General features: G+C 45.0%; 1 protein-coding gene across 1 annotated transcript in view; it reads left to right on the plus strand.

Moving 5' to 3' along the window:
* EPAS1 (endothelial PAS domain protein 1) overlaps positions 1-12,956 on the plus strand; it is an 87,347-nt gene that overhangs the window by 41,074 nt on the left and 33,317 nt on the right. Inside the window, exon 2 of the mRNA XM_012804036.2 lies at positions 10,116-10,306. Coding sequence (XP_012659490.2) covers positions 10,116-10,306 — 191 coding nt within the window. The remainder of the gene's footprint in view (positions 1-10,115; positions 10,307-12,956) is intronic.

Here is a 12,956-nt window from a genome sequence, read left to right on the forward strand (position 1 = left end):
CTGAAGCTATAGAAATCAAGGGAGAGCTACTGGGAGTGGAAAGGTGCACTGTGAAGTCTCTGAGGTGGACATGGAGGAGCAGTTGGTGCCAGGGAGGCCCTTCTGGAGAAGACGGAGGACATGCGGGACGTCTTGAAGTACAAGTGTAATTTACACAGGCCTAGGGGTGAAGAGAGTGTATTTCAGGGAGTCTGTTTACCTCTCGGGCACCTTTTTCTTTATCCTACTGCTGTGCAATTTGTCAACTTACGTAGCTGAAGGCAGTGTTGTAGGAACAGGATGGCTGCACACACAGAAGAGTCTGAGCCAAACCACAGATTATGCTGTTGGAAGCCCGAAAGAGCCAAGGGAAGAAGGCTGCTGATGGCTAGAAGCCCTAAAGAAACACTTCTAAATCAGATCTGGTAGCAGCTTGGGTGTGGGGAAATACCCTCAAGCCCAGAGAAAATAGTCTAGTGAGAATGAAACACTTAACCTGGGACATCTGTAGGCTCTGCTAGCAAAGTAAAAGTAAGAGCTTTAAAAAAAAAAAAAAAATGACGGATATCTCCAAGCTTAGGAAGGAAAACTATCCCACAGTGGCTAGTTTGCCAGGGCAAGGGCTGACCTAGGACAAGAGGGTGGCCAGGATGTCCCTCTTTGCTGCTTCTCAGACTGAGTGTATGTATCCAAAAGTTCATCAAATTAGGTATCCTAGAAGGCTTCATCCCCCCAATAGACCCAACTCTGTTAAATCTTTGGAATTTGTAAGAGGGACCTGCTTATTGGCATTTGGGAGAATATTGACCAGTTACAATCAAGAGTGTGGGATTTAGAGCCAGGTGATGCTGGTTTCGGTGCTGGCTCCATCACTGGGTGACAGTGCAGGGCATGCCTCCTATGTCCTTAGGGTCTGTTTCCTTGTGTGTAAAATAGGACTGATACTATAGCTACATCACAAAATTGCTGGAGGGTTAAATAGGACAGTATGATGAACCCCCTGTTACTGGAGAGAGGTGCATGTGGTCGTTTCCTAGTTGTCTAGTAGCAGCAGCAGGATCACAGATGTACATCAGAGACCACAGATGTAATGGAGAGCCAGGCACGTGCCCTGCAGCTGCCTGTTTCCTCCCCCTTTCCATGAGTGAGGATGCCACCAAGACTTCTGTGCACATAACTGTGCTGGACATGGTGAGGGGCAGGGAAGATGGAAAGAATTTGTTTTTATATCAAGGGAAGAGACCCTGCTGACCAACAAGAGCAGACATCTTAGAGCTGGAGCTGGATGGGGTGCAGGCAAACCCCAGCTCAACACAGTGGGCCATCTCTCTTCTGATATCCTAACCAGTGTACAGCATGCAGAAAAGGGAAGCCTAAGCCAGCTGGTCACTAGCTAGGGAGAGGGGGCTGAACCCCCGCCTGAGACGGAGACTGTTGAGCACTCTCTTTTCCTTTCCTCTGGAGAACCTCTTCTGGGCTCAGTTGTGCTGTCTGAGGTCCTGAGGATGCAGCTGCTGCCACATCTGTGTACTCAGCTTTCATGAGGGGTGGGGCGGGTAAGGTAGGGGGATGCCACCGTGAGGTCACTACGGGGAGCTGGTAGCAAGCTGGACCCATATCTTTTATCATAAAAAATAATTAAAAAAACACCTGATACAAAGGTAGTCATCATAGTATTATTCATGACAGTTAAAAATTAGAAGCCGTAGCTGAATAACAGTAAAAGGATAGTAAACCACATTGTGCTCCATCTACACAGTGCTGGCTATTAGGAATGTTTTGAAAGATTCTTAATAATGTGACATAAGGTTGACTAAAAAGAGCAAAGTTAAAAATCCATAAATCCAATGAGATCTCAGTTTGTTTTCTTCATACCTTTCTGTATTTTTAAGCTGCCTATACTAGATAAGTATTACCCTTATCTCCACCAAAGCATTTTGTTAAAAAGGGAATCGTGTGTTAGGAAAAGCTAAGTTATAGGATGGACGAGTAATGAAGGTCTGTTTCTAATCTCATGATATGTTTAGTGCAGCATGCTTTCTCTGTTCATGGGGCCCGGAAAAAGCCACAGCTCGGGAGACTTGTTCCAGTTCCACCTGTTCTCATTGTCTTTCTAAGCCTTCTTTTTCTCCATCCCTAAAATGGGGATAATGCTAGCTGCTGTTTCTATTTCACTGTGTAAAATTTCCAGATTTGCACATTCACTTATAAAGTGCTTTATAAACTATAATGTGTGATACAAATGTAAAGTGGTCTTATTCACTGATGGGTAGCGTAAGGAGTGCTCCACTGTCTTGTTCTGTGTGTTGTTCTGTTCTACAACAAAATACCATAAACAGAGTGGCTTCTGAGGGAAGTCCAAGAACAAGGTGCCGACAGAGTCAACGTCCAGTGAGGGGCCACTTCCAGGCTCATAGATGGTGCTTTTTCACTAGGGCTTCAAGTGCTGGAAGGGGCAACGGGTCTTTCTTAGGCCCCCTTTGAAAGGGTACTAATCTCACCCATAAGGGCTCTACTCTCATGTCCTCATCACCTCCCAAAGTCTCCACTTCCAAATACCATCGCGGGCGGGTGGGGGTGAGGATTTTAACATATGAATTTAACATTCAGACCATAGCATCCACTAAGGCTTGGACTTGGTGAAGCCAAGTACAGGGACAGTACAGTGACATCTCCTGTACATGTACAGCTTTCTCAGCTGAGCTGGGGATACACACATGTCCTTGAGTTACGCAAGGAGCTGTTATCTGGAGCCCCAGATGGGCTGCTTGGTAATTGAATCTGCTGCTCTCTTCTCTGAGGCTGCCTGCGGCTGAGAAGGCCAGCAGATAAGCATTTCCAGTCAGCCCCAAGCAGAATTGACCATTAGAGGGCCATGTTGGGTGGGCCCCAGACATTACTGTCAGCTCTGAATGCAGTCCAGGCCCTCTGCTCCAGGGACGCAGAACATCCGAGTGGGTCACGGAGCCACCTTGCATCCCCAGAGGAGGGGGTGGAGAGGCTGAGGTATGGGAGACTTTCCAGGATTCCTCCTTCAGGGAAGGGGTGAGTGAAAGCTTCTGGACCTGCTTTAGCCACCCCCACCCCCAGGTCTTCTCTCTTCTTGTACCCTCTTGTGGTACTTTTGATATATTAATGCAAGTCTGTGTTATTAATCTCCCAGCTGAGCTGTGATCTCCTTCAGGACAGAGACCATGCCCCTCACAAGACATGTATGTGTTTATACTAAAGGGTATTGATGCCTTTTTTCCTTTGTCAATCAAGATCTGTCTGCTCTGCCCAGTTCCTTGTGAATTTGCTAACTTAGTACCTTCTATTTTGGCTGGCTAACATTGCTACTTTTCCCTCCCCTATATCATAGATTCCCCTACTAAGAACTACAAGAGTTGAATATCAGAATGTACCCAGAAAGCTGGCCATTAGAACACTCACTGACTTCATCTAAAACATTTTTGCCCCTCCTTTTGAATTGCTCTCAGAGCCAAGACCGTTCTTTTGAATGCCTTCAATTGTAGCAAAGCCTTATCTTTTGAGGGCACATTGTATCTTTCAAACAACCATGAACTATCCACAGCCAAGTCTGGTGACTAAAGGGGTGGGTAGACTGGACGATATTGTGTGGAGTTTCAATGAAGTGTATCCCATGAGGAGTCATGACTGATTTTATATAGCTTTGAAATTAATTCTAAGTGCTTCTCTAGATCCTTAGAGCAATGGCCACCTACCAGAACCAAGTTCTAGACTTCTCCCAAGGTAGAAATTTGGGAAGTAACTGCCTTTTTGGTGACATCTATTTCAAATCTCTGTCTCGTTACTTCTACCTCCCTCTTTCTGTCAGCCACAGCATCTGGTACACTGATGATCACACCAGCTCCTAGATACATAACTGACTTACAATGTGAGTCCAAATCTGCTGGACACAGTGAATGTGGGTACTGTGCATGATAGAGGGAAAGACTGTGGTTAGGTTTTATAAGTAAATTGGGTCCACTGTAGATATATGATCACAGGCCAAGGAATCTCTGTGTTAAAAAGTCTTCCTAGTGATTCTGATGCAAACTAAAGTAGACAATACAAATGGGACCAAAAGGAATTGCTTAGGAATGCAACCTAGCCCCAGTCTCCTTTTCCTCCTACTCTTTGAGAATGAAGGTGGCACAGCTGTTTGCATCCCCCAAAACATTCAACTCCAAATTCCACCCCCTAAACTCCTCAGAAAGCCCTTTTGAAATGGAATGGCTTCGACAATGGTCCTCAGACCTGGCACACGATGGGGAACTTTTAAATGCCCAGGCCCAGCCTGCACTTCAGACCTATTAAGTCAGAGTCTCTGGGGGTAGGACCCAGGCATCAAATTTTAAGGGTCCTCTGGCGATTGCTATGAGTAGCCAAGACTGAGAACGGCTGGCTTTGGTCCCGTTCTAATTTAACCTGTGAAGCAGTCAGCTGCTAAGGTGAGGGCCAGTCACTTCTCCTGGTCCCAGGGGCCTGAAGCTGAGTGTGTTTCTCCCATCAGGCAGTCCCTGTACAACAGCCACACAACCCTACTGAGGGTAACTAGATCCTTTCCAATTGCATTTGACCTTCGTCTCCTCCATTCACAGCCTCATCTTAATTGGCACCAGCTCAGAATTTCACCACTAACCAATAATCTGATCCAAGCTGGCTGAAATCTGCTTCTAAGTCATTTAACCTTATAGGGTAATAGGCGTATGGCTTTGATACCCGGATGGCCACAGGCATGAGGCATGTGAATCACTATAAAGGCCAGGAATCTATAGCTAATTAAGCAACCAGTCCCTTGGTACAGCTGGTGACATCTTGGGGGCCCCACTTAAGGCTGTGTTTATGTGGAAGTCAGAAGCATCTTGACCAAGAGCAGATCATCTTCAGATTAATGACTTAAGTAGGTATCCCTAAGCCATGCTTGTAGCAATGACCTAGAAGTTAAGATGTTTTTAAGATAATGAAGCTCCGAGCAAAGAGGCTTTTCCTGGTTGAGCTGTAGCACATACCTGCTGACGTTTTTTGAACAGTTTTGTTTTATCTTTTGACTGGCTGCCTGCTTGCAGGTTGCTTCCTCTAGTTGGGATCAGATGTCTCAGAATGTGAGTTTCCAGCATGGAGAGAGTGAATATAAATTTGTGTATATTAAAATGTCAAAAACAAACAAAAATCCGCACCAACCGGAACTGCTTGCCTTCCCCTTGCAGTGTGGATAGGTACTGTAGCAGGGTTGGGCCTGTTGCTTTTATGGGGTGCCGTGGGTTACATCTAACACCCCATCACACACCCAGCCCCTCCAGCAAGGGGCCTGCATGTGCAGGCCCACAGCACTGATTCTCCTTCCTGCTTTCTCCCATTTGAACTTGGATACTGATTCTTAATCCTATTCTTAACGTTCCAGGCCTTTTTCTAGAGTGAATGGGTACTCCCTGAAGAACAGAGTCTTCCCCCACAGAATTTTTGTCACTCTATATCTTTTCCTAATCTCAGCCCTCCTATTTTCCCCGTAGTATGTATGAACATCTAGTCTGTGGGAAAGTATCTAACACAGTACTGGGCATGGCAAAACTGTACAATAAATAATAGCTTCCTTGATGCAAATGGAAAAACTTTTGATCTTGGACCCAGAAGAACTAGGTCCGAGACAATGTTTTTTTAGCAAATTATTTAATCTCTCTAAATCGTCACATCCTCATTTATTACTTGGAAATAATAGTTCCTAGATCTCAAGGTTGTTGTGAGAATTAAATGAGATAACAAGTGTAAAAAAAAAAAGTGCTTTTTGATCTCCTAAAACACTATAAGGGGTTTGTTGTTTGTCCTTCTAGGTCCACTGAAATTCTGCTTCTCTGGCTTTTAAACCAAGAAACTGCCTAAAAAGTCTCAATCTTTCTTTTTCTAAAAGTTAAGATGTTGCTATTCCTTTATTTCTTGCTAACGCTGCTATCTCCTACAGTGAAGGAGTGAAAAGAATATTTGCCCAGAAAGAGTAGGGCATTAACCCTAGCTCTGCCGCTAATTGGCTAGATAGCCCTACACACATAATTTGGCCTGGTCTGGTCTCAGTTTCCAGATGGGTGAAAGGGGGACAGTGGCAATGCCTGCCTTGTCCATCTTGGTTGCAAGGATGTGTCAATGGAAAAAGAAGCTAAACTCTGTAAAATAATTTTGAATTTGAATAATTTTGTTTATTCTGAGCCAAATTTGAGGACCATGGCCCAGAGCCACACCCAGGAAGTCTTGAGCAAGAGAACTCTCTATGGCTGGGTTACAATTTGGTTTTATACATTTCAGGGAGACAGGCTTAAGTGTAAGTCAAGTCATAAATCAATACATGGAAGGCTTCCATGGGTTTGGCCCAAAAAGGTGGGACATCTTAATGCAGGGCCTTATAGGTTATAGGTGGGTTTAAAAATTTTTTGATTTATAATTGATTAAGGAAATGAAGCTTTGTCTAAAGGATTAGAATTTTCTTAAAATTAAGGAAGTCTGGCTCGGCGCCTGTGGCTCAAGTGGCTGAGGCACCAGCCACATACACCTAAGGTGGCGGGTTCGAATCCAGCCCAGGTCCGCCAAACAACAGTGATGGCTGCAACCAAAAAATAGCCAGGCGTTGTGGTCCCAACTACTTGGGAGGCAGAGGCAGGAGACTCGCTTGAGCCCTGGAGTTGGAGGTTGCTGTGAGCTGTGATGCTACAGCACTTTACCGAAAGGAATAGTTTGAGGCTCTGTCTCAAAAAAAAAAAAAAAAAAAACAAGGAAGTCTGTTAATTGAACAAGCTACTTAGTATATATTTGCTATGTAAATTGGGGACCTACAGGTTTGTTTTACATAGCCTTAGGCCTGTTAATGAAGCTACAAAGGGTATCTCCAAGAAGAGAGGAGGGCAAGATGAGGCATGTCTGATCCCCTTTCTCATGGCTTACAACTCAGTTTCAGGGTATCTGCTTGGCCAAGAGGGGGGTCCATTCAGTCAATGGTGGTGAGAACTTTGCAATTTTATTTTCGTTCACAGATGGAATTAGATCAGAAGCCTCCAAGTGTGTCAGCACTTCTGAGTGTATCTGGTTTTGACTGTGAACCTTTCAAGGTCTTGTGTAGGGTTGGCTTTGTGATTTTGGGCAAATGACTATTATATCTCAGCCTTGATTTCCACGTCTGTAAATGGTGCAAACCTGCCGAATTGTGTTATTAGGAAGTTTATGGTGAGCTAACGTAGATGAGGCTCTAGGTGCAGCACCAGGCACAAAACATTGGTGTCAATAAATGTTTCTATGGTTGGAGGAACATGGCAGGACTCAAATGTCAAATGCCATTGTCAGAACACTGACTCGTATTGCCTTTTCCCACCTGACTTTTCCTCTCTGCCTTGTCAGCTCTTCTTCTCTTAAGAAGGACCAGTAGCAAAGGGAAGCCTCACATGTGTGTGCAGATGTTGGTGCGAATGCCATGGCCTGTGCTGGGGTCTCCCTGCCCCAGGATGGCATCTCTAGATGCCCCTAACGACTAGGTTACATGTTGATGGTGCTTCTGTTGGAAAGTACGGAGGGTGGTGCTGGAGAACAGAATTCACCTTTTACCTGGCCCTTGTGATGTAGGGCATGATGTCTGCGGTTTCAGTGTCCTGTCCCCTTCTTAACCTTCCACTCCTGTGCCAGAGTGCCTGCAGATCTTTAACTGCTTTTTCTCCACAATCAGAGGCCAGAATTAAAATGCAAACGGAGGGACTAATACACAAACTGCCCCTATAGTTCTAGTTGGGGCAAGTTCTGAGGATGGGGAAGGGTGGGGGGCAGAGGTAGGAGTCTCAAGAGTTAGAAGACAGGGAGAGAAGGAACAGAGCTTAGATAAAGGAAACAGAAAAGGGACATGGGACAAGAAAGATAGTTTCACTCATTTATCAATTTTTCTGAAGGTTCTGCCCGACCATCAACAGCTCTTGGACAATTTTCCCTGTAGTCTGATATGACAATTTTTCCTGTATATGATGCTTAATCCCTCTATGGGGCTGAACGTTCTGTCTTTTTAGGCAAAGCATGTTGTAAAGTCAAAACATTCCTTCTACTCCAAATCTTGAGGGATTTGAGAGGCATACCCACATTCTATGAATCCCAAAATACCAATTTTCTGTCCAGATATCAGACTGCAAAGCCAAACAAAAGGAGAAGCAGCCCCTGGCTTTGGAAAACTCAGAAGGCAGGACACACAGAGCCAGTGGGAGCTGGTTAGATTAAGGCCTTGAGAGCCACCTACTGCATCAGACACTTTTTAAAAAAATAAAAAACAACCTTGTTTCTTTATTAAATAAACAATATAGGTTATTTATAGAAACATAAGAAAATACCAATAAGAACTGCAAAACAAAGCAAAAAACAAAAACACTTTCCCCTAACCTCACTTTCCTTCAGCTTCTAACATTTTTGAGTGGAGAGAGAAGGGGTGGACATTAGTGGAAGTGCCTGGATTCTGAAATCTACCGGGCAGTGGTCATTTACCTGCTAGGCCATGGGTGGATTACTTAACCTCTAAGGGCCAGCTTCTTCTTCTGAAATTGAGGAATAATAGTATCCCAAAAGTGGTTGTGTGAGTTAAAGATGCTCATGTGCTTCTTAAAATAGTACATGGAATATAATAAGTACTGTGTCTGTAATACCTATAATAATATTATTTTATTCTAGGTTTTTTCCTATATAGTTATAGGAAGTAATATGCATAATACATAGATTTCTATGAAAATAGGATGGTCCTGCTCTCTTTTGTAACTTCTAACCTCTCATAATCATCTTTTCATGGATAGATTTCTTTTTTTTTTTTTTTGAGACAGAACCTCAAGCTATCCCCCTGGGTAGACTATTGTGGCATCACAGCTCACAGCAACCTCCAACTCCTGGGCTCACGCGAGTCTCCTGCCTCTGCCTCCCAAGTAGCTGGGACCACAGGCGCCCGCCACAATGCCTGGCTATTTTTTGGTTGCAGCTGTTATTGTTATTTGGCAGGCCCGGGCTGGATTTGAACCCGCCACCTTAGGTGTATGTGGCTGGTGCCTTAGCCACTTGAGCCACAGGCGCTGAGCCAATAGATTTCTTAAAGATTATTATTAGCTAACATTGATTGCTTATAGTTGGTGCTAGAGATTTTACATAAATTCCCACATTTGGTCCTCACTGTAACTCTGAAGGGTAAGTACTATTACTGTCATTTTACAAATTAGGAAATCGAGGCTAAATATTTTTAAACAATTTGTTTACAGAACTAACAAGCAGAGAAGTTAGAATTCCAACTTAGACATTCTGGTTTTTAAACTTGCCTGTGTTAGAAATTGAGACAGGCTTTCTAAGAAGACCTAGGATTTCTTTAGGACTGCCTGAACGGCATGTTTTGGTGCGCTTCATCTTTCTTTCCATCCCGCAACAAAAGGGAAAGTGAGCCTGAGACAGGCTGGGAGGCTGTCCTGGCAGGGTTAGGCAGGAACCATGTCTGTGCCCACTCCCTTTTAACCCCCGACAGGAATGCACACTGGTACTCCCGACTGATGACTGACTGACTCTGCGTTCTTCTTGTGCTATGGCAGCATTTTCAATTTTTACTGTGGAAATAACTCTCTGACATGAAATAGGATATAAGGTCCAGTATCAGGCTTTATTTTTTCTGAAGTGTCTTATCCAGGAAAAAAAAAAAGCAAATAGCTTTTTATCTTCTTCTCCAGAACCTCTGTCAGAACCCTCTGGGATACTGGTCATATACTGGTCATAGCTTCCTCACCCTTCTCTTTCCATCCCCAGACACTTGCCTCCTGTCCTCAGATAACCCAGGACCAAGGTTAGATCCAAGGCATTGCTAGTTCGTTAATTTAATCAACAAGTCTTTCCCCAAACCCCACTCATGTGAAGCCCTATTCTGGACACCATGGGAAACACAAGAGGGAGGAGGGTAGTTGGGAAGACCCCAGTGCACATGAAAGCAGATCTAATGATGTGAAGCAGATTGCATGTGACTCAGATGACCCCAGATCAGTGGGGTGGAAGAGTTTGACTGCACTGAGGTTGGGGGCCCATGGGGATGTCTTAGCCAGGGATGTGATAGGATGATCGTGACCTTTTAGGGTTTAACTCCCTCTTTCTCAATTTAGGAGTAGCTTGGAGAGGAGGAAGGAGAAGTCCCGAGATGCTGCAAGATGCCGGCGGAGCAAGGAGACAGAGGTGTTCTATGAGCTGGCCCACGAGCTGCCCCTGCCCCACAGCGTGAGCGCTCACCTGGACAAGGCCTCCATCATGCGGCTGGCTATCAGCTTCCTGCGCACACAAAAGCTCCTGTCCTCAGGTGAGGCTGGCAGGCTCCCCCAGGCTGGGCACCAGCATGTCCCTATACAGAGGGGGCCCCTGTGGTATAAGAATTAGAAAGTCTTCCTTTCCAGGAATGCTCATTCTGCAGAGCTTTATTCCTTCATGTTAAACATCTCTCCAGCAATGAACTTCTCAATGAATTCAGTGGCAAGGTCAACACAGAACCTGGAGGCTAAAAGAACATGGGGGCTGGGAGAACCAAGAACAGCTTTTGTCGACTCTTTAATTTGTTGCCATCTGGACATAAGACCCATACTCCACACTAGATTGAATCCATGCAAAACATTTTGATCCTAATCTTCCAATGGGAAGACTCCTCAAGACACCTCTTTCTGGTCAAGGCTAACAGGAAATAGTTTTTCATCCTAGGTGAAAAATCCCATCTAGTGTGTCAATTCTGTGAAGAAACTGGGCAGCATGAAGTACTTCCTCCCTATGCTGGTCTGCCTACAGGTGGGCAGCGTCTGAGGGGGTGAGCCTGAGGGAGGCCGCCAGGGCGGGAAGCTTCTTTTGTGGTTGGTTTTCCTGAGCGAGCTGGTGCCTGGGAGACGGTTGATTCTGCCATCCTGTTATGAAGTGGCTATTCTGGGAAAGAAACCCTGAGCAGAGGGAATCCAGTGCAAGACTGGGAGGCCAGACCAGCATGTGCTATTCTGGGCCCTGCAGCACAGGAAGGATATGGGGGAAAGACTTTCAGAAAATAGGACGACAGCTCAGAGGGCCCAAGGGTTAAAGGGCTAGGCCTGTATGTACTGTGAACCTGATGAGGCCAGTTATGCAGGCAGGATGGGGAGAACTGCAGGCAAGGACCTGCTCTCTAAATACTTTCAGGGAAACAGTGCAAGGCAATGATAGGTTCATAGGCATAGACACCACAGAAAGAGAACCACGGGCTAAAGCCTTGGCAAGGCTTGAATCGCTGGATGTAAGGAAGGCCTGTAGACTCATAGGGCACTTATGTGCCGCCTCCTTCTAAAGAAGCTTGTCTTCCTAGACAGCTGAGCACAGTGTCTGGTAATGTTGGAATCACCTTTACATATATACCAAGTAGACAGTGGAGGATTTAGTGGTTAGATAGAGATCCTTTTCCTACACCTAGAGCCATCTCCTCTACCTTCCTGGTATGGTGCTTGAAATTCTACTCTTAGACATTAATTCCTTTGGCTAATTGTTGCTTCCTTCATCACCACCCCCACTCCTCTACCAACAGAGAGCCTCAGAAGGGTGATACAAGTTAAATATCTCTCATCTGTAATGTGTGGGATCAGATTTTGGAATATTTGTATTATACTTACTGGTTGAATATCCCTAATCTGAAAATTCAAGATCCTAGATGCTTCAGTGAGCATTTCCTTGGAGCATCGTGTCCAATTTTGGAGCATTTCAGATTTTGGATTTTCAGAGTAGGCGTGCTCAACCTGTATGTTAATCCTAAAAGCACTCCTTTGACTGAACTTGGACTTGTAGAATGTTTCTCCTTGTTTCACAGATAAGTGAGGAACAAAACAATTAAGGTTGCTCAAAGTCATACCTTTAGCACATGGTGGACCTATACGTGGAATTTAAGTCCTTTTGAATCCTGGTCCATCAGAGAGACAGACATGGGATGACAGGAGGATTCTGCAAGCCTGCTCAGGCGCAGATGTTAAAAAGGGGTGGGAAGTTGGGAGCTGGGCACAGGGAGAAAGCAGGGAACCAATGTTAAATGGAGGCACCTGAGGGCCCTCTCTGAGCTGTGGGGTGAGGAGGAACCCTCACATGATCAGGGCTTTGTTCATGGTGCAGGCCTGGTTTTCCATGTTTGCTCACATATGAGCCTGCTGTCCTCAGCAGTTCACAGGTTGGTCTGGGGAGGAACACGATTTGGGGGCTGAGCCCTCTGAGCACATCAGCCTGCATGTGTGCTGTTGTGAACCCCTGTGTGCAAGACACATCCCCAGAGATAGGACCAGAGTGGCCACAACAGGACATCATATATCCCAACTCAGGAGCTGTTGAAAGTTGTGGACACAGACTGCCTGCCCTCTGGCCCAGCCCCAGTTAGACCACAGCCGTCCTCATGTCCACTGTGGTCTGCTCTGTCCCAAGGAAAGAAATGATGGAAAAAGATAAAAAGTTTCCACTTTGGGCCATCTGGGCTTGGTGTCCTTGAAGGAGAAGTTCTCATAAAATAAACACAGTCAGGGGAGGAAGAAATGGGTTCTTAACATCTCCTTTTCTCTGACTTTTCTCCCAGGGTCCCACCACACGTTCTCTAGAGTAGACCAGTCATTTTCAGAAATTATAAGAGAGGTTCTTTTTCTTTTTTCCTCGTATTTTACTCCCCTCACACAAGTAGGATAAGGAAGGAGAGTACAGGATTCGTGGGCAGAGAGATCTGTACTAGAATCTCAGTTAGCTGCCTTCTTTCTCTGCAGCCTCGTACAAATTTCTTTCTCTCTTTGAGCTTCAATCTCCTTAGCAGCACAAAGGTGATAATGGCATTCATTGTGCAGTGTTGTTTTAGGATTGAGGTGAAAGATATAAAAGACCTTATCCTATAGCCTGCCGCATATTAAGCTCTTAAGTTATAGCTTAGAAACAAAAATTATTACAAGCAAGTATATTGATTTATAGTTCAGTATTGG

The sequence above is a fragment of the Otolemur garnettii genome, unplaced genomic scaffold, assembly GCF_000181295.1.
Source record: "Otolemur garnettii isolate 467f Iridium unplaced genomic scaffold, OtoGar3 scaffold00024, whole genome shotgun sequence".
Lineage (NCBI taxonomy): Eukaryota > Metazoa > Chordata > Mammalia > Primates > Galagidae > Otolemur > Otolemur garnettii.